This window comes from Olea europaea, chromosome 15 (genome assembly GCF_002742605.1).
Source record: "Olea europaea var. sylvestris chromosome 15, O_europaea_v1, whole genome shotgun sequence".
NCBI lineage: Eukaryota > Viridiplantae > Streptophyta > Magnoliopsida > Lamiales > Oleaceae > Olea > Olea europaea.
In genome coordinates, this window is record NC_036251.1 from 14861758 (window position 1) to 14882960 (window position 21203).

The 21203-nt window shown below is 36.4% G+C and overlaps 1 protein-coding gene and 1 long non-coding RNA gene across 2 annotated transcripts; both read right to left on the reverse strand.

Annotated features, from left to right (window-relative positions):
* Window positions 1-10043: 10043 nt before the first annotated feature.
* Window positions 10044-11435, reverse strand: LOC111411278 (protein FAR-RED ELONGATED HYPOCOTYL 3-like). Its single transcript, XM_023041826.1, has 3 exons — window positions 11182-11435; window positions 10679-10771; window positions 10044-10329 (listed from the first exon to the last, which is right to left on the reverse strand). Exons 1-3 carry the CDS (start codon window positions 11433-11435, stop codon window positions 10044-10046), a joined length of 633 nt encoding a protein of 210 aa, XP_022897594.1.
* Window positions 11436-16680: 5245 nt separating this feature from the next.
* LOC111411003 lies at window positions 16681-17345 on the reverse strand. Its single transcript, XR_002705804.1, has 3 exons — window positions 17305-17345; window positions 17133-17196; window positions 16681-16745 (listed from the first exon to the last, which is right to left on the reverse strand). It is a non-coding gene; the product is annotated as an uncharacterized LOC111411003 (long non-coding RNA).
* Window positions 17346-21203: the final 3858 nt, after the last annotated feature.

Genomic DNA, 21203 nt, shown 5'->3' on the forward strand with positions numbered 1-21203 from the left:
AAGAAATTCTGGAATCTGTCATAGTTGTAGATCTAAAAGCCACTTCTTTGCCGAATGCCCAAAGAAACGCCGATGTCCATCATGCAAGCATGGATTCGAGAAGTGCTTCATCATCGAAAAGGAGACTGTCAATAAAGGTCGTTTATTTCTTTGCTGTAGTGCCAATTGTGGTTTTCGGGAATGGATTGTCAAAGAAAAGTCAAGCGATCAATCCTCTTGCAGCACAAATGTCTCACTTAATGATGCGGCAAATGAAAGAGTAGACGATCTATCACGCATGTTCCAATCTAGCATTCATCTCAATGATGAAGTAGACCTTCGAATTTCGATGAACGTGACGATATGCAAGGCAAAAGGCAGTGCAGAGTCGAATGCACGGGGGAAGGGGTCGACTTGATTAGTAGTTATGAGTCGAATGAGTTATTACATGCACTTTTGTATGTGCAGGATTATTATGACTGAATCTATTTAAACTATTCGAATGTCAATGGGTACATTGCATATTTTGTAGCCTTGCATGTATGAATTTGTCTTCTATATTTTTGTAGGAAAAGAATTTAAGATTGTTGAACATGGTACCATGAACTAAATGCTTCACTTTAGTGTTTTTGATTGTCTACATGCCTGCATCCATGAGTCATTTTACTTGTTTGTCCTCATATTGGTTCTAATGGATGCTTGAAATGATCTGCAAAAATTTTTTCCTTCATCATTTTAGATTGAATAATTCAATCATTTCAGGACATTATTGTCAAATCAAGGTATCTTGTAACTTTTACTGTCGACTATGAGCAGAAAAAAATAGTGATGCTATAGTGAAAAAGATTAGGCCAATTTCCCATTCTCCTGTTCTATTGGGGCGCTTTTATGTGTTTGTATATAGCTCTCACACTACTTAATGGGCTTGTATAGTTGATAGAGAACTTTACCATTCTTTTATTTCACTATGATGGTCAGACAAGTGATTGGGACGAATTTGAGTGGTCAAAGTTGGCTGTCCATGTGAGCGTGCGGAAGCAAACTAAATGGTAAACAACAATCACATTTTCTTTCCATTTTCTTGTGTACCATTATATGTCAACATTAGCCCCAATGCTTGTGATACGAGAAAGACGTCATCTTTTAGACACACACGGTTAATTACCTTCCTTGTTTGTGGTGCACCCTCTATCCGAGTGGGAATGACTAGTGGATTAAAGCATTGAAAGAGGTGGAGCAGGGGAAAGATTCCTTAATGGGAAAGAAGTGATGGTGTGAACTGTGGGCAACTTGAAAGATCCACTCTCTGCACAAATTAATGGGGAAGAATAGTTTAGAAGCACATGCTTCAAAAAGTGCAATTTCAGAAAATCAATATGGATATTTTTTTTAATCTAATTTAGCACTACAAGACTACTTGAATGTGCTGGCTCTATGCATTTACATTAAATTTTGAACACTTGTGATCAATGTGTGCATTACATGAAAAATGCACACATCAAATGCATCAGTGAGTATTTCTCTTTTAATCATCAGTGTAACTTATGAATGCTAAGTTCTAGGCTAATTTGTGAGTACAGCAAAGACGTACTTTCTTAAACAAGCATCTTAACCAAATTTCCTTCAAATCAATAGCAAACACCGAAAAAATGATTAAGCTGACACCATTCTGTCCATAAACTTCTACCGAGTAATGGAAATATGAACATGTTATTACACTATTCTAGTGGTTCAAGAAATTTAATTAGAGTTAGATAACTGCTCTCTTAAAGTGAATCGAACTATTTAATCCAAAACTTCAAACAACGGCATCCATTGTCCTAGACAATGCAAGTTTCAACCCCTCAAAAAAAAACTTTGGCATCATTGTAACACCCCGACCCGCATTGACGAAAACGTCACTCAAACCATTGTACCTTAACCGTAAAGTTAGTTCAATATATTTTTAGTAGAAGGTATAAAGATTATATTTTAAAATTTAATCAAAGAATTTTCTTTTTTTTTATTTAAACAATAATCCAATTCTAAAAGAAAAAAATTTCAAAAAATATTTTTAGAATGGGTTTCGTGCATGTAACGACTATTGACGTGAAATTTTGGCAAAACTTAAAAAGTAATGTTGCTGTTCAAGTTTTTTTTGTCTCAAACAGTAATTGTCAAAATAAATTTGTTTCATAGCTATCGAACTTGAAACTTTATCCAATGTTAATGTAAGGTAGTAAACTCCTTATAATATGAAATAGTAAAAAATTAGCTTCCGTCGACATCATATGGGGTATTAAAATATTTTTCAAAACTCAGCAGCGACCCGGTTGAAAGGTAACCGGTGCAGTTAACTTAAAATGGCATATAAAATTCCACCAACATTAAAACCACATGATTTCAAATTTATTCAGTAGCTAATCCATGAGACTATCAAATTCAGTTGGTTTCATCCAAAAATTCCAAGTAACGAGTGAGTTATACATTTTTGAAAACAAGGGTAGAAGCTAAAGAACAGAGACAGCACCCAGCACAGATTACTTTATGTGACATATAACCTTTTATCGATATTGGATTGACATGATTCCAATTTTATCAGTATCTACTTATTAGGCTATCCAATCCAATTGATTTCGTATAAAAATACCAAGTAACGAAAGAGTTATAATTTTTTTAAAGATGAGGCAGAAACTGAAATTTTTGAAGAGATATCAAAACTTTAAGTCACTAACTTTTTTTTGTGTATACGGTAATTTGTAAATTTATTCCTATGACGCATATCTACTTTCAAACATAGCTTACTCATAACGAGTATTCGTAAAACAGATCCACACAATATTCATAGGAATCAATTTTAAAGAAAGTGTAAACATCTCTAAGAGTAGGTTGAACCACTAAAGGTGCTAAATGAGCAGTGACTTGTTCTGGTGTGGTAATCACTTCAATTTGTAACTTCTCCAAGTCTTTGATCGACTCCATCGAAATAGTAGGTAATGATGCCAACTGTCCCATCGACTTTCTGCTTAGAGCATCAGCAACAACATTAGCCTTACTCGGATGATAATGAATAGTGCAATCATAATCTTTCACTAGCTCCAACCATCGTTTCTGTCTCATATTCAATTCCTTCTGTATGAAGAAATATTTGAGACTCTTATGATCCGTATAAATATCGCACTTCTCTCCATATAAGTAATGGCGCCATATCTTTAATGCATGAATCACTGCCGCAAGTTCTAGATCATGCGTCGGGTAGGTCTGCTCATGTTACTTCAATTGTCTTGAAGCATAGGCAATTACTTTTCCATGCTGTATCAGTACACATCCCAAACCTTGCTTGGATGCATCATTATTTATAACAAACCCTTCTGAACCTTCAAGTATGGTTAATACAGGTGCTATGATCAATCGTTGTTTTAGCTCCTGAAAGCTTTGCTCACACTTATCTGTCCATTGAAACTTTACTCATTTTCTTATCAATTGTGTCATTGTTCCAGCTATTTTGGAGAATCCCTCTATAAATCTTCGATAGTACCCAGCCAATCCTAGAAAACTTCGAACTTCATCAGCATTAGTCGGTACCTTCCAATTAGTTACTGCTTCCACCTTAACTGGGTCCACTTCAATTCCTTGGGCAGTAACTATATGATCGAGAAATCCAACTCGTTCAAGCCAAAATTCACACTTTTTGAATTTGGCGTATAACCTTTCCTTGTGTAGTATCTCTAACACTATTCTAAGATGTTCCTCATGTTGATCTTTACTCTTCGAGTATATCAAAATATTATCAATGAAGACTATAACAAATTGATCCAAATACTGATGAAATACTCGATTCATCAGATCCATGAACACTGCTGGAGCATTTATCAATCCGAATGGCATAACTGTGAACTCGTAATGTCCATAACGAGTTCTGAAAACTGTCTTAGGTATATCATCTGCCTCAACCTTCAATTGATGATATCCAGATCATAAATCGATCTTAGAAAATGCCTTAGCCCTTTTCAATTGATCAGACAAATCCTCAATTCTAGGGAGAAGATACCTATTCTTTATGGTCCAATGGTTCAACTCCCAATAGTCGATACACATCCTCATATTTCCATCTTTCTTCTTTACAAACAATACTGGTGCGCTCCATGTTGATACACTTGGTCGAATAAAACCAAGGTCTAGCAATTCTTGTAATTGGATTTTCAACTCCTGAAGTTCCTTTGGGGCCATTCTGTAGGGGGCTTTAGATACTGGCGTCGCTCTGAGAACCAAATCTATTGTGAATTCCATTTGTCTATCTGGTGGAATACTAGGTAGATCTTCTGGAAACACGTCTATAAATTCTTGTACCACTGGTACACCCTCAATCTTTGTCGTTGCCAGTTTTTCTCCAAAGATATTAACTAAAAACCCTTGAGATGTTTCTTTTCTCAACATTTTCTCGGCTTGTAAAGCCGAAACCAGTTGGAGATGGTGGGTTTGGTCTTTATTCCGGGGAAAGAAAATTGTTTTTCTCCTGGTTTTTGAAAAGACACTTCCCTTTCTCTACAACGAATGGTCGCATAATCACATCCTAACCAAACCATGCCCAAAATCACATCGAAGTCTATCATATACAAATTAGCTTCTAAGGTTTTTCCCTCAATATCGAATTTCACTGACTTAGCTAACTTGTCTGTGTTCAATGTCCTGCCTGAGGGGAGGCTAACTTCTTATGTACTCTTTGACTTATTACAGGTAATACTAGATTTAGCAATGAAAGACATTGATACAAAAGAGTGAGTAGCTCCTGAATCAAACAGTATATAAGCAGGTGTATTGGCTACCAATACAATACCTGTTATTACGTTTGAGTTTCCCTCTGCATCTTTTTGAGTCAATGTAAAAACTCGTGCTTTCCCCTTCTTGTTCTGATCATTGTTATCATCCTTCCTCTGAGCAAATGTGGGATAATCCCTAGCAATATGTCCTGATTTGCCACACTGAAAACAGGCAATCTTCCCATACAAGCATTCACCACGATGAGGCTTACCACACTTAGGGCATGGCGCTACTACAGCTACCATGGCCTTACTGGCGCTAGATTCGATATTAACTTTCTTATTTTGACATTTGCCCTTTCATTTGTCTTGAATATTCCACTTTCTCTTTCCAATTTGCCCTTTATCCTACTGGTTGTACAATTGATGATGTTGCTCTGCATTAGCCTTTTGATACCAGATAGCGTGAGCTCGTTCCAACATCTCACGGTACGATGTGACATAAGGATCATACTTAGGTCTGTGTTTAACCCTTGCTCGAACCTTCGAGTTTTCTTAATTTCCGTGTCAACCAGATGTGGAACATACCTTGCGAGTTGATCGAACTTCCGCTCTAAATCCGTTAGGGACATATTACCCTACTTGAGTTGAAGAAATTCGTTCTCCTTGAAATCCCTTAGAGATTGAGGAAAATATTTGTCCATCACTTCCTCCTTGAATTGTTCCCAAGTTATTGCCAATTGCTGCTCCGGAGTCCTAGTTCGGGACATCGAATCCCACCAGTGACTTGCATCACCGATAAAATAAACTCCGCACATTGAACCCTTTGGGCATCAGTGCAGTGCAGTCTATGAGTTGAAAAATTCGTTCTAGCTTATGAAGCCATTCCTCAACTACTAGGGACCAGATGCTCCATCGAAGGTAGGGGGCTTATGCCTTTGAAATAACTCAACTGCCGAGGTGTGAGTCGGAAGAGTAATAGGAGCTGGTGGTGTAGGTGGAGCGGGATTTTGATTCAGCCTGCCAAGATCTTGAATCGCTTGCAGGAGATCCTTTATCAAGTTGTTCTAGTTTGCTCGAGACATTTTCCTAAAGATAAGATATAATATCTCACATTAACTTCGTTTGCCAATACCAGAATACTTAAAAAAATAAGGTAGTCCTCAAATTGATCATAATTTTCCTTTATTAATAGTACTCATTGCAATCAGAACATACAATAGGTCGACAATTTTTTTTTTCAAAAACATAAAGGAAAAAATATTACAAGGAAATGGAAATCTAAATTTCTAATCCCTATGAATCTTGCGAATTTTCTTCGGCGGAGCCTCATCTTTGGAGGAGTCTTGTGTCTCAGGCCCTGACTCTAGGTCCATCTCAACCTGTGGCTCAGGTTCATGCTCATGATCATTATCTAAGTCAACCCAAAGTCATCCTCATGCTCCTATTCGGGATCTTTCTCGGGGTCTGATTCAAATTGAGGTTCGAGCTCGAGCTCAGGCTCAAACTCATTATTGGGCTCAATTACTATCTCTGGTTGAAGGTAGTCCTCAAATTGATCATAATTTTCCTTTATTAATAGTACTCATTGCAATCAGAACATACAATAGGTCGACAATTTTTTTTTTCAAAAACATAAAGGAAAAAATATTACAAGGAAATGGAAATCTAAATTTCTAATCCCTATGAATCTTGCGAATTTTCTTCGGCGGAGCCTCATCTTTGGAGGAGTCTTGTGTCTCAGGCCCTGACTCTAGGTCCATCTCAACCTGTGGCTCAGGTTCATGCTCATGATCATTCTCTAAGTCCAACCTAAAGTCATCCTCATGCTCCCATTCGGGATCTTCCTCGGGGTCTAATTCAAACTGAGGTTCGGGCTCGAGCTCAGGCTCAACCTCATTATTGGGCTCAATTACTATCTCCGGTTGGGGTTCTAAACTCTCACTCCATCTGTCTAGAAAGGTCTGACAATATATACCAAATTCAATCGTATTTGGGTGCTCTGAATGGTTACCCTCTAGCATCTCGTCCCTAACAATGACTCCCATGTTTCCCTACTGAGGTGGAAGTGGATGTATAAGGTTATTCACAGCCTCGATATACGTGATCTCCAGTCCCGCATCTACAGCTGTCATACATCTCTCGTAGATATCATGTACGTGTTCAACAAATGGACGAGACGGGTCAGTCACATAGTTCTCATAGGACTGGATGATGGCCATACGGTTCAACTTTGCTATACAATCTGTGGCCTTTCTAGCGGTCTGATAAATTCTAGTCATGTCTGTCACATAAGTGTCCAATTATGTGTTATCTTCATTAGTGATATCAACTTATGCATTATGCTCTTGAGGTTCTAATATGGTGGCCAATCATCATTTCTTCACGTATATTTAAACAAAATATAATGTATATAGCATATTTTATTTAGAACATCATAAGTATTTTCATAGATTCAATCTTAAATGATTTTTAAAAAAAAATCATGCTCGAAAAAAATAATGTAGAACATAATATTTTATTCCATACCTTGGGTTCGTCGAATGAGGTCAACTGATAGACGCAAGATGCCATGGAGTGCCTTAAATGTTTCATTTTTTTCATCTCATAAATAAAATACACTAAGTCTACAGAGTCGACTAAACTCGTACTCTGATATCACGCTATAACGCCCCGACCCGCATGGACAAAAACATCACTCAAACCATTGTACCTTAGCCGTAAAGTTAGTTCAATATATTTTAGTAGAAGATATAAAGATTATATTTTAGAATTTAATTAAAGAGTTTTTTTTTATTTAAACAATAATCGAATTCTAAAAGAAAACAATTTCAAAAAATGTTTTTAGAATGAGTTCCATGCATGTAACGACTATTGATGTGAAATTTTGACAAGACTTAAAAAGTAATGTTGCTGTTCAAGTTTTTTGTCTCAAACAGTAATTGTCAAAATAAATTTGTTTTCATAGCTATCGACCTTGAAATTTCATTAAATTTTAATGAAAGATAGTAAACTCCTTATAATATGACATAGTTAAAAATTACCTTCCATCGACATCATATGGGGTATTAAAATATTTTTCAAAACTCAGCAACGACCTGGTTGAAAGGTAACCGGTGCAGTTCACTTAAAATGGCATATAACATTTCACCAACGTCAAAACCACATGATTTAAAATTTATTCAGTATCTAATTCATAATACTATCAAATTCAATTGGTTTCATCCAAAAATTCCAAGTGACGAGTGAGTTATGAATTTTTGAAAACAAGGGTAGAAGCTGAAGAACAGAGACAGCACCCAGCACAGTTTACTTTATGTGACATATAACCTTTTACCGATATTGGATTGATATGCTTTCAATTTTATTCAGTATCTAACTTATTAGGCTATCCAATTCAATTGGTTTTTTATAAAAATACCAAGTAACGAAAGAGTTATGATTTTTTTAAAAATGAGGCAAAAACTGAAATTTCTGAAGAGATATCAAAACTTTAAGTCGCTAACTTTTTTTTTTTGTGTATACGGTTATTTGTAAATTTATTCCTATGAAACATATCTACTTTCAAACATAGATTATTCATGACGAATGTTCGTAAAATAGATCCACACAATATTCATAGGAATCAAATTTAAAGAAAGTGTATACATCTCAAAATCAACTAAAGATGTAAACCACCGGCTGTGCATCATCATTTACCATCATCTACGCCCCAAGAAAAATCCATTCAACCTGTAGGAAGGAAATTAACCCATGAGTTTGAAACTCAATAGATATCATCGGTGTAATTCGTTATCAAATTAGAAATTCCGAATTATAGATTCATACCGTCGCAGGTAGATAGATTTTCGGCAAAATCTAATTACTATAGCATTATCATAACATGTAGATCCGGGGAATGATCATTCAAACTGTTGTAGTACCGAAGCACCGTACCCGAAGGTACCATTTCATTTAAACATTTATCAAAAAATTAGATTTGAAAACGAATGAACACTTGTACCTCTACTTACCTTGAATTTTCTTGGATAAAAGAACAAAATGTATAGAAAGCCTTCCTTCTTCTCACTCTTGTTATTCCTTAAGCTTAATTTGATATGAAATATATATATATTTTTAGATAAAATGAGAAGAAATTCGGATTTGAAGAGGAGTGTAGTAAAAAAGTGGCATTCCACTTCTATAACCTTTCTTTTTAATGAAAAATTAAGTGGAGGAGCTGTATTATCATTAAATTTATTAAACTTAGTCTTTAACTAAGAATTTGAAGAGTCTCTAAACCATAAAAAAATAATTCATATGAAAGTTTTATAAAAAATATCTACATGGTGATTCGAACCTGGGTTGCCCATATGAAATACCACGTAGATGACCATTGTGACAACCCAGTTATTCATTAAATCTTTGTAATCAATTTTACTTAAACTTAATCTCTTAAATTGTTGGGCTTTTAATTAACTTATGACTTGGGCTTTCGTAATCTTACATGGGTTGAGCTTCCACAGGTCGTTTTTAAAATGGGTTAGGCTCGTGGTGCTAGATCATCACAAAATATTAGTATAATTCCATTTTATTTTTCTCGACTACTACAATCATCATCTATTTATCCAATTGACCTTCAAAAAAATAGTCGGAAGCCCAAACCTTTATCATTATGGCATTGCCTGAGCCACCTTGGTCAGGTAAATGCGAAAAGTAGTATGACATTACTTGACCTACAATACATTGAGAACATTAATAGCTGCATGCATGAAAGAAATATACCTCGGAAGTTGAAATGTCGTACTTTGTTCTTACCTTGTGAACTATACATAATGTTTGTTGATGAAAGAGGGATGAAATTTGAAGACGACAACACACTTGAAAGGGAAAATGGTGTCGTGATGGAATATTGTGTTAAGGAGAATGTCGACGGCCTGGGATACTGTAATATGAGGTCGGCGTCTGCATGGAATGTTGTTGTGTTTGAGCATGCTGAATGTCGACCACACTCTCAGCCGTATCCCTTTGCCTCGTGCTTGGTCGCTTTCCTTTGTTTGGTGCCGAGCTTCCCTAAATATGCATAGGATGTGATCGGTATTAATTATTAGAGACATTTGAATTTCAGAGTCTAGGCTTCGAACATACCTTGCCTTTCTTCCAACTCGACTCCAACGGACCTTTTCTCCGAAGTTTCTTGGGGGATCCTTTTGTGCACGACGCCACTGGATCACGTATAGTCACACTATCATGATGTTGAAAATCAGTGCATTGGTCTATATTTTCAAAAGAATTTTTGGATATAGCATTGCTTCCGGTACCCGACTTCTTAGACATCATGAGGTCTTAACGTTGAAGTTTTATCCATTCCATAATTACACGTGCTCGACCCTCATCGTCTGCTGTGAGGTCCATTACTTCTTCAAAAGCACGACACATGTTGCCATACTTCAACTGCTCAGGAGTACTAGCCAAACCATCGTAATTGACTGCGACCTTAGGGTGTGCTCTACTAACGTCTTTCTTCCACTTTCGCTGTATGTACCTCTCGGGAAGTAATGTGACGTCACAATGAATCATTACTGCAATAGTATGCCGACAAATTATCCCCCTAAACACGAACAAATGGCACCTGCAAAGAATATCACAATTTTGTCTGTCAAATGATACGACGAATGTTTTCTTCCTCCGTATCCCGTCGCCCATAACGTCTTTCGAACCTCATACATCGTCCTTGAGGGTCCCTCCAAAGTAGATATGAGGTCACAGTAAACCTTTCCCGTAAACTCAGCCTGAGCCTCATTGAATTTAGAAATAATGTAAACTGATTGAAACGGTTTTTCCATTTCATAATCTGTGCACACGGTAATGTTTGCGAAAATGACTTGAAATAAGCTTGGAACTCTTTCTCAACTTTACTGTGCAGTGCTCGCTCATACTGTTCAACAAATTGCTTCAATGACGTCTCGGAATGCACATACCCATCAAAGAATGCATTCATACTCTTGCTTCTCTGTGTCGTTGACATCCTTGCCCAAAAACTAGTCTTCAGAAAACAAGGAACCCAACGACCTCTGTTTGCATACAGCAATCGTTATCATACAAGCCGTAAATATCAATTATCGCGGCCCAACCTTCTTCGAACTCCTGGACAAACTTTGAATCAGATACCAATCCGTGTATCGCTCCAAATATTGATGCCTTGTTTTCATGGTGTCAAAAATTCTCAGGCAACTTTTTCAAAATGTGCCACAAATATTATCTATGTCTTATGTTAAGAAAAACTATCTGAATTACATTTTACATTGCTTTGTCTTGATCGGTAATTATCCCCTACGGTGCTTGTCCATGCATACACTGGAGTCATGTTCTAAACAACCACACAAAAGTTTCAGTGTCTTCATTCGATACCAATCCACAACCCAACAGTGTGGATTGTTCGTGATGATTAACGCCAATAAAAAGGGCAAAAGGAATGTCATACTTGTTTGTCAAGGAAGTGATATCGAATGTAACAACATCGCCGAATTCCTTATACGCTTGTCTACAGTAATTATCTGCCCAAAATATGTTTTTCAATCGGGAATCATCGTCCAGATCCATACTAAAGAAAAAGCCCGAGCACTGTGCTTGCATTTTTGAAAAGTATGTTTGTATTGCGGTGGCGTCCCCTTCCCCAAGTCTTAATCGTCTCACTTTTTCAATGTAATTTCGACAATCCTTTTCCACGCAACTCATGTTCTCATAATCACCTGCTTTGACACCAGCTGAATTGTAACTTTTATGCAATGGAATTCCTGCAAAATCATTGACTTGTAGCTTGCGCTTCACGTGTGTACTCAATTCTCTGTTGCAGTGAAATAACCTGGACTTCGAAGGGCTAATTCATGATTATGGTTAAGGCTGACAGTATTAAGTCTCCAAACACCATAATTTTCTACAGAAGTAGAGATTCTCACTTTACAACCCATCAGTATTGTTGGTTGCGGCTTCGAAGATCCATCAGTATTTTTGTTTCTTCGACCTTCTCGACTACATGTCACTGTCACATATCTCAACTTTTCATCGTCTCCCTTTTTCGAATTTCTTTTCTTAACCGGAAAACCAACAGTATACGCATATTTCTTGTACATATCAAACATATCTCTCAAAATTTTAAACTCCATACCCACCTCCGGCACTATCAAACCATCTCCTAAAAAGGTTTCACCTTCCACTATGTTAGCGGAGTCCATACAATTCTCATGGTCAGATGCCACCAAAACACCATCATGTTCACCTTGCACTTCATCCATAATTTCTCTCTCTCTAATATGATAAGATATCACAAGTTCAATAATCCACAATAAAAATATTATAAGGTTATTCTCAATCACATTTTTCACTTCCACAGAGTGCCTTTGCTTGTCTAATAATTTCAATATAATGGCAATCTATTACATAGCTCATTTGATACATTAACCAGTGTTTAAAATGGTACAAAATAAACTAGATAAAATTGCCCACAGGCTCAGTTAAGTTATAAGGTTGCAGTGCTTAAGAATGATAAATAATTAATGCCTTATTGGTCCTAAAATTGTTGCATTTTTCCCCAAACTGTTGACCGTTCACGTCATTCCCACTATCGGGTGAATATGGGAGAGTTACTGCATATTAATTAAACATTCAATGCCGTTTGTCTGGTTAAATTGGTGCACATTAATGTCAACCCCACAAGCCATAATGGCAATAAAAGACCCTACGAATTAAAGAAGTGAAATTGAAAAAACTTACTAATTAACTGTTGGAAAACATAGACACAATGGCTCGCTCCGATGGCAAAGACAAAGAAATCGGGTTTCGACTAATTCTTCAGTTGGTTGGCCGGATTTCTGAACGTGACGATATCGATGTCGGCCTTTATAATGGAACAAAGATTGTTTGCTTGGAACAAAGATTTCTGAACCGGTTTCTAAATGGCTTTGTTCTTCTCGGCTTCTTTGCTCAAAACCGAAGAAGATAGGGCCGAATGAGTTTCGGGAAAATAGGTGTAAATGGTCAAAATAATCAATTCAGAAGTTTTCTCTCTCCCACGTTCCATTTTGACTGAAAATTATTAATTAATGCTTGTATTTCTCAGTCCCAAGTGCAGCTTCCCTTTTCCCTCCAAAAACGTCATTTTATGCGGTGGAAATTTTAAATCCTTGTCAACAGGGTGTCGTTCATCCTGTTTGACAAGATTAATTGTGAGAACAATACCTCACAAGAGTAAAGCCAACCGACCCACAAGGATGATTGCACCGATGATCCTCCACTCACATGGATGCGTGGATCCCGTGTGAATAAAATAATGCTCGACCACCCATATGCGTGTATGTGGTTATCCCCAATGTCAAACCTGATATTCGTGTAGCATGGTTGGTGTCCATGCTGTTCATTTACAGAAACTCATTCACTAATTATTCATCTCCACACCTGCCACGCCTTAAGAAAAATAACCACAGCAATAGTGGACACCACCATCATAGAATAGCCATAGTAAAACAACAGTAATTTTGGCCAAAATGGTAGCTTAAACTTTAAGTGAAATGATAGTAGTTTTGGCTAGCTGTAGCCACCATGAATTCGCAGCAAAAAATGGTAGAAAGTCCGATATTCAATAGAAAAAAATAGTGATAGAAATGGAGAAATTACCTCATCTTTTGCCATTGTAGTGTAAAAATTTGAAAATGCCAAAAACCTACTACAATTTACCCTTACTCACATTGAATTACTGACCAAAATTCGAATCTATTGAAGTCACCTCCATGGGGTTAGGTAAGTTAGGGTAGGTGGTTGGTTTGGGTAAGGGTAGTTGTGATGGCGGTGTAGGCCGATGGTGTTGGTGGCTAGGGGAGTTGTGGTGTTGGGTGGTGACAGTGTGGTTTACTGGTTTTGATTGGGGATGGGGAAGACAGTGAGTTTATATGTATTTTCATTTTTTGAATTTAATTTTTAAACTTATTTTATGTATAATATGTGAAATTACCATTTTATGCTATAAAAAATGGTCTAAATTTGGTCGGTTAAATTCTTTCCATTTGGACCTCAGGTATGAATTTATGAAATATTTGGGACTGTGGATGACAAAATGTTAAAGTTAAGGTAAAGTCTGTAAAAAAATCAAAGGTTTGGGACATCTACTACAATTTTTCCTATTTATATACTTAGAATAGTCAAGCATCAAAATTTGACCAATTTCATACTTTCATACCAAAATTGAGAAACAAGAACAAATTGAAAACACCAAAATATGTTAGTGGGCATAAAAAATTAAAGCAAAAGAATTGTATATGTCATTATTAATGTCAAAGACCATAAAGAAAGGTAGAGAATTTTTAGAGGGCTAAATTGGGGGATGATAAATCGAGGAAAACTAAACAATAGAGACAATAAAATAAAAGATGAAAGATCAAGTAACAAATAAAAGAAACGAAAAAGAGAAAAATAGAACAAATGAAGAGTTAGCATAAAATGAGAAAAAAAAAAAGAATGTCATGAATGTATTAAAAACATTTTTATGATTTGAAGAATATACAACATCTTTTGACAAATTTTCTTTATTATTTATAATTATTGTTGATGCCTAAAAATGTAATGTGATTTTTTTTTATCAACTTGATGAGAAAAATGGGTGGTTATTTCCAATCAACTTGGAGCAAAGTACATAATTTGCATAAAAGGAAAGTGATCCAGAAAGATTTAGTATCGTTTTCAATGGAATCCTACTGTTGCCTTGCGAGGGGACCATTGTTCCTATTTATAGGAAGGAATACCCCACTTCTTGGCCGATTCATGTCATTTCAGCTACAATACCGTTCTAAAAGTGCGTGCCTTTATCAATGTTTTTGCTGCTTTCATTGGTCGTTGAGGTTAGCCTCATCACATCATCATTACATAGGCTTCAGCTATGCCATCAGGTAATGATGGCCTGACATCAAGTAATCATTAGTCGCAGTTGATTGGTTGAAGAAGAGGTGTTGACGTCTAAGTTTCTGAGTTTTACTCCAACATTGAATGGTGGGTGGAGTTGCATGACAGAGTGGCAGGGATTTAGGCATCATTATGTCTTTATAGATTATAACGATCATTGGTTCGAGCTTATCTCATGACTAATGTGTCCAATCTTAATGTTTAAGGTATGCAAGGTGATTTGGAAAATATTTATATTAATGAGGTTGGAGTTTGGACTCCAATAGATACGCTAAGGTTTGCGCTCACCTATGGGGGATGTGTTGACCTTTGAAGATTGTAGAAATATTTTATCATATGAATCCTTGTGGAGGATAGTTGTTGTGAACTAAGGTGACATGTGTCACTACATTAGAGGGATGGCGTTCCATTGTCTTTTAAGGCTCTTTGGCCAAACTTCCTCATTAACTATGTGGTTTTGGTTTGTTTAATCTCGTTCCTCTGTTCTCTCTCTCTCTCTCTCTCTCTCTCTCTCTCTCTCTATCTATCTATCTATCTATCTATCTATCTATCTATCTATATATATATATATACTTTGCAAACGAAGAAAAAGAATTATCATCTTTTGTTTGAGTGAGGTCGCCACTACCCAGGTACATCCATTACAAACACTTCGCTTTTCTTTTCCTTGCTTTTTACCTCATCTTCTACATGAGTTTAGATGAATGTAGAATCCATTCTTGAGCCACTACCTGGAAGTGTCTATTGACACGACCCGTCCCGATCACCCTAATGGACACGACACGTGTCGTGCGCCGATTGTAGATACCAGCGAAGTGCCGGACCCACCACCAAGGCAAACTTGACATGCTTTGATTGTTATAATTTTATAAAAATTTAGACAGAGTTCCCTTTGAAAAATGGACTAAAACCACCTGAAAATAAAATCAAATGTTCCAAACATGTACATATAGTTTAAAACGGGGTACACCGGCCCCTCAAAATATCAACTATTCAAATACAACACTGGCAATTTGACTTTTGCAACAATTTCTAAACCACAGTACCCAAAATGCATAATATATATACAAAACATAGCAAGCCCAACACATGGAACTAATTTCTAACCAAAGGAGGTGTTTATTCCAAAATATGAACTATTAAACTGAAAATATGATTCATACAATGCTTGACAATCTATGGCTCAACTCGATAGATCAACTAGTCCAATAGTGCTCAACTTAGCTAATATTTGATAAGAGAAATAGTGATAAAAATGTGAGCCTATAACTCAGTGAGTGGATATTTCGTAAAAGTATACTTTTCCATTCATAAAAATCTTTCTGAAAATCGACATATAGCATAAAATTTCTTTTCACAGACATATAAACTAAAATATTTATTCTTTAAATTGAATAAGCTGAATTCTGTAGCTTAAAATCTGATAATACTATCAAAACTAAAATATACTGTAATCATAAACATCTTTATTGTGTATACTGCATTTCTAAAATCTGATAAGCTATGTAATACTGAAACATCACACCAAAAATGTACCCGAAATAACCATACTCGTGAATCGATTAATCTCGATATACATAGCAAGGTTATTCAATTCTGAAATTCTGGTCATACGCGCGTAGAGCTCTAAAATGGTTATACATTATGGAAATACATTCACAATAGTGCAGAGTGGGTAAAATCACTATACTGATCATACGCTGTGAAAACACATTCACACCAGCGCAGAGTGGGTAAAATAACCAGATGAAGTCATACACTGTGGAAACACATTCACACCAGTGCAGACGAGGGTAAAATCACCTGGGTACTCTCTGGTAGTTTTAAAATAACTTTGAATATACTAAAATATTTAATACTAAAATAACATGCTAATAAAATGATTTACTAAATTGAATTTAAGTTTTAAAAACAACTGGTTATAACTCAACTTTATTCTGAAAATCGTGTTGTCAAATCGTTTGTATGAATTAATAAATTTTCTGAGTTAATATAAATTAAATAAATACTAATTTCTGAAAAATAAGATTATCCGCTCACATAACACAAGCTGAACCTAAGATGATCGATAGGCTCTTCCAATCTCCTCGTCACCACCTGGAATACATAACAAGATGACTAATCAACCACTATTAAATTAAGAAATTTAAGATATACTTCTATAATACTTAACTAAAATTGGTCGATGCTCGAATGAATTTCCCAAATATTCTTTTGATCTATTGGAGCTAATCCCACTTTCTAATCCCTTTTCTAATAACTAATTCATCAACAAAACCTTCTTCCCAAGTTTAAAATTAATTTTACTCTCCAATCAAGTGAAACTAGTAACTATAATTCCACCCATTTAATATACATTTTGTTCCATAAAATCAACTCCCAAGTGAATAATTACATTAATGTAATCATTCCCACAAATAATCCATGCTCAATCATCAAATTTAAAAACTAGGGTTTGTCCAAAAAAAATTGACATCTCTTTACCTTAATGTAGATAGAAATTCAAGAATCAATAACTTAAGCTCCAAGTAGTATTCATCTCAAAAATCTGAAAATTTCGAGCCAAAATAAAACCCTAAAATTTTAACATAATTCATACTTTATCACTTGAAATAAAGGAAAAAATTCAACCCAAGCTTGAAGAGATTAGCCTTACCTCTTTTCTTCTTCTTCCCTTTTCTTCTTTCATTTTTTCTTCTCTTTTTCCCTAATTTTTTCTCTCTTTTTCGGTCTCCAGCTCACTGCCCTTTTTTTTCACTGTGTGTGTGTGTGTGTTTTTGAGATAAAAATGGATCAATGGTTGAATATAATGGTCCACTTACCCAAATTTATAAAGGAAGTCCTTCAACTCTATCTTCATAACACATTTAATCCTATAACTTCCAAAAATATATAAGTAAATTCCCAACTTTTTTATTTTGTCCAACTTAACCTTCAAAATATTTATAATTTATAAGATAAACCCAATTAAAATGATTTGGTCAATCAAGTCCCAATAAAAATGATTTATTTCATATAAGTTCTCATTTGACTTGATTTGAAAATTTCACTATTGACTTTAACTAGATAAAAATGTGGTTTGTAACATCTATTTTCCTTACTCGCCCATCTAGCTTGGACATGTAATAATTTTTAACAAATTCCAATCTTTACAGTTCATCTAGGAGACATAGGTCATCCTTTAGAGATGGCACAAAATATAGTTATAGTAAGAGGACTTGGAGTGACGGGTAATCACTATGCCGTGGTGTCTGAAAAGTTGCTTGATTTTTTTTATCTACTTATGCATGGTGGATGAGGAAGATGTAGATTCCCATAGTGGGAAGGTAGGTAACCCTTCACGGGAGGAGTAGAAAGCTGCTTCTTTTTAGGTTAGTAATGACCAAAAATAGATTGGCGACTTGGAGGGCCAAGTATGAAATCCCTAGTTCGGTAGAGATGGTCATCCTATGACCAAGCTCACGACTCTCCAGAAGGATGTGTGGCAGTTAACTCCGCCATCCTTGATGCTAGGTTGAGGTCGCCTTTTTTCTAGAGCCATACGCAAGTTTTTATCATATTGGGGATCGCCCTTACTCAGCTCTGCATTAACGAGTATAGAACTCCTATAGTGACATTGATCCTTTGTTACAGGTTAGGTCACCTGGAGTTGACCGTAGATCAGTTCAATTCCTTATACACATTAAAAGAAGATAGGAATGATTCTAGCTGTACTATGCCAGTGCCAAGCCTAGGACTGGGGGGTCGTTAGTTCTGGATACCCCGTTCTCTATAAAATGGTAGAAAGAGGAGTTTTTCTTTGTGTTGGAAAAGTGGCAAATTCATTCCACTGAGGCTGATAAAGATGACGTCGTCCCTACTCGTTATCATAAGATGTGTAAGTATATCATGGTTTTAACAAGTTTTTGTTATTTGTTTGCCAGGTGCGACGTAGTTAACATTTTCTCAAGTTATTTGGCAATTTATAAGAACTATAAGATCACCTCAGCTATCAAGAATAGAGCTGACACCATCAGGGTACTCTCAAAGAATCAGATATCTCACAGTATGGTGATCTTGGACTCCAGCTTGTTTCACAACCACCTTCAACTCCAATTAAGTTCCTCTACATTTTTCAGTAAATCTGTAGGTTATATGGGCTGACCTAACACTTATCTTGTACATTTTCAGGTCAAAACAAAAATATGTTAGGCTATAAGGCTTCTAAGGCTGTTAAGGCTCAGGTTAAAGCCACGAGAGCCCAAAAGAGGAAAGCTCTTGCTGTGGAGGGAGGTCAATGTGAGCTAACAAAAAAAAGAAAAAAAAAGAAAAGTCGATCTGACGGTCATGCCAGATAAGAACCTCCTCAGAGGTCTCCTGTGTGGCTGCTATCCCCAGTTAACCGTAAGGACAGCTTCCACTCTCAATCATGCCACTACTGCTGCTGCTTCCAGCTCCTCCCAACCTTAGTTACCTTGTCTTGATCTCCAGAGGCCATATTTCGATGCCATGGTCGAGAGTTGTCCAGCTATCTTTTCGGACTTCATCAAAGCTTATTTTCCCTCCAAGGACATGACATCTGTTTTTTCTCCTCTTATAAGGGATTTTGCTAACTTGCTGGCACGGAGCTGGAATGATAGAGGGCCGAAGTTCCTTTAGAACATGTCCATGGATGAAGCTTGCATCACTAGAGAGCTACAAAATTACAGATCTATCCTTTATATGATGTCAATGGCGGACAATGTACAGTTACTTAGAATTTTCCTAATTATAATTTTGTATTCTTTAATTTCCTTTACTGAGGTTAGGGCTTTCGCTTTTAGGTAAAGGCTGAGTTTGGAAAGGTGGTTAAGCTGAGAAGGCTATAAGCATTTTCTAGTCGGTGGAAGCTGAGAAAGCCCAAAGGGTCGACGAGAAAAAGAGTAGGGGGAAAGTTTAAATAAGATGGGTGTAGAGCTCGAAGCTAAGTCAGCATCTAAGGCTGACCTCTAGGATGAGTTGAAAGCCTTGAAAATTTGGTGCGAAAAAGTCAACGAGAGGGCCTCATCTGAGAAAATGTGAGCTGAAGGGGAGACTGCCCGGGCTGGTGGCCATAAAAAGGACGAAGGAAGCTGAAGCTAAGGCTGTTAAGGCAGTTGACCTTTGGAGAGCATTCCTTGAATTTGGTGCTTTAGCTCAGAACGTCAATACTGTTAACTTGGTCAAGGTGATCAAGTATATTATAAAGATACGACTCGAGTTTGATGTGGGCTTTCTCTAGGAAGCTCTGAACGAGTAGAGAGTTGTTTTGAAAGAAATGTTGACAGCAGATGAGTTACCATAAAGATACTTAAGGAGGATAAATGTTAGATATTTTTTATCATTTTGCATGTATTTATTTCTGTTTTGCGAATGATTTGCTGTCCCGACTAGTGTTTGCGGCTGCGTAACGGGGATCGACCTGCCCGGTCAGGTCGCAGGGGTCGAGGGGGCAGCTCCCCCCGTGAGGGCTCGGGCAACGTCCCCGAAAGAGAATTTTATTGCAGAAGTCTTTGAATAAGTGCATCTGTTCGTTTTTATAACAGTCACCTCCAGTAGATGTATGCAAGAATTTCAAGGGACACACCTATTTAAACGGTTGCCTCAATTTCTATAAATTCTAGGCGAGTTCTTGTTTGCAAAACACATTAAAACAATTTATTCTTCCTTCTTTCTCTTGGCATCAATCAGTTATTTTCGAGTATCTTTTTGGTTTGATCAAATAGTCACAATTTGAATCAAACGTCTTCATTGTATCCTGAGAGAGATTTTCTATCATACCCCAATTGTGACTTTGTTGAATAGGGGAGAAACATCTCTTAAAAAATAAAGTTTTTCGTGCCTTGGAGTTTATTAACGTATTCAGATTTCCCTACATTTTTATCAACAATAAAGACTCTGAAGCTGATATGCCAGGATAGGATGACCATCTAGCAAATTATCGAACCATTTAAATTTATATTATTTGATCTTATTGTTCTTCTATTTGATTTTACGGTTCAATTTGCACAATAACTTGTGTTAGAGCAAGTCCATAATTTCCACAATTACTGGGGTTTATCTTCTGAAAAATTTGATGTCATGAGATATGATGGATAATGAAATTTTGGATTATGATAGAAAAGGGTGAAGGACTTGCTGGTACAATAAGGAATGATAAAGGCGTTGGGAAAAAATCTACAAGAGATGTATGCAAAAAAATGAGTTGAAGGCAAGGGCTATATCCTCCATTCGACTTTATTTGGCAGATGAGGTTATGGTTCACGATATAGATAAGGAATCACCTGCGACGATTTGATTGAAACTAGAGAGCCATTACATTTCAAAGACTGATGAACAAGTTGAATCTTAACTAGAAGTTATATAAACTTAAGACAAAAAGGGTTATGAGACCACATAAATATGTTCAATCAAACAATCACAATCTACAATGTGTAGATGTGGTTTTCGAAGATGAAGAAAATGCATTGATGTTAAATTCCTTACCGGCTTCATTACTAAAGAAGTCTATGGAGTTGGAGGAGATTATATGGGCTTTATTGGTTGTTAATGTAAGAA

Bases quoted from the DNA above. Each gene is read 5' to 3' on its own strand.
- LOC111411278 (XM_023041826.1), bottom strand. From the start codon at position 11,435: ATGAGTTGCGTGGAAAAGGATTGTCGAAATTACATTGAAAAAGTGAGA. The intron at 10,772-11,181 runs GTATGACATTCC...GTATGCAAACAG, and splicing joins ATCACTTCCTTGACAAACAA to AGGTCGTTGGGTTCCTTGTT. The intron at 10,330-10,678 runs GTATGTGCATTC...TATTCTTTGCAG, and splicing joins ATGAATGCATTCTTTGATGG to GTGCCATTTGTTCGTGTTTA.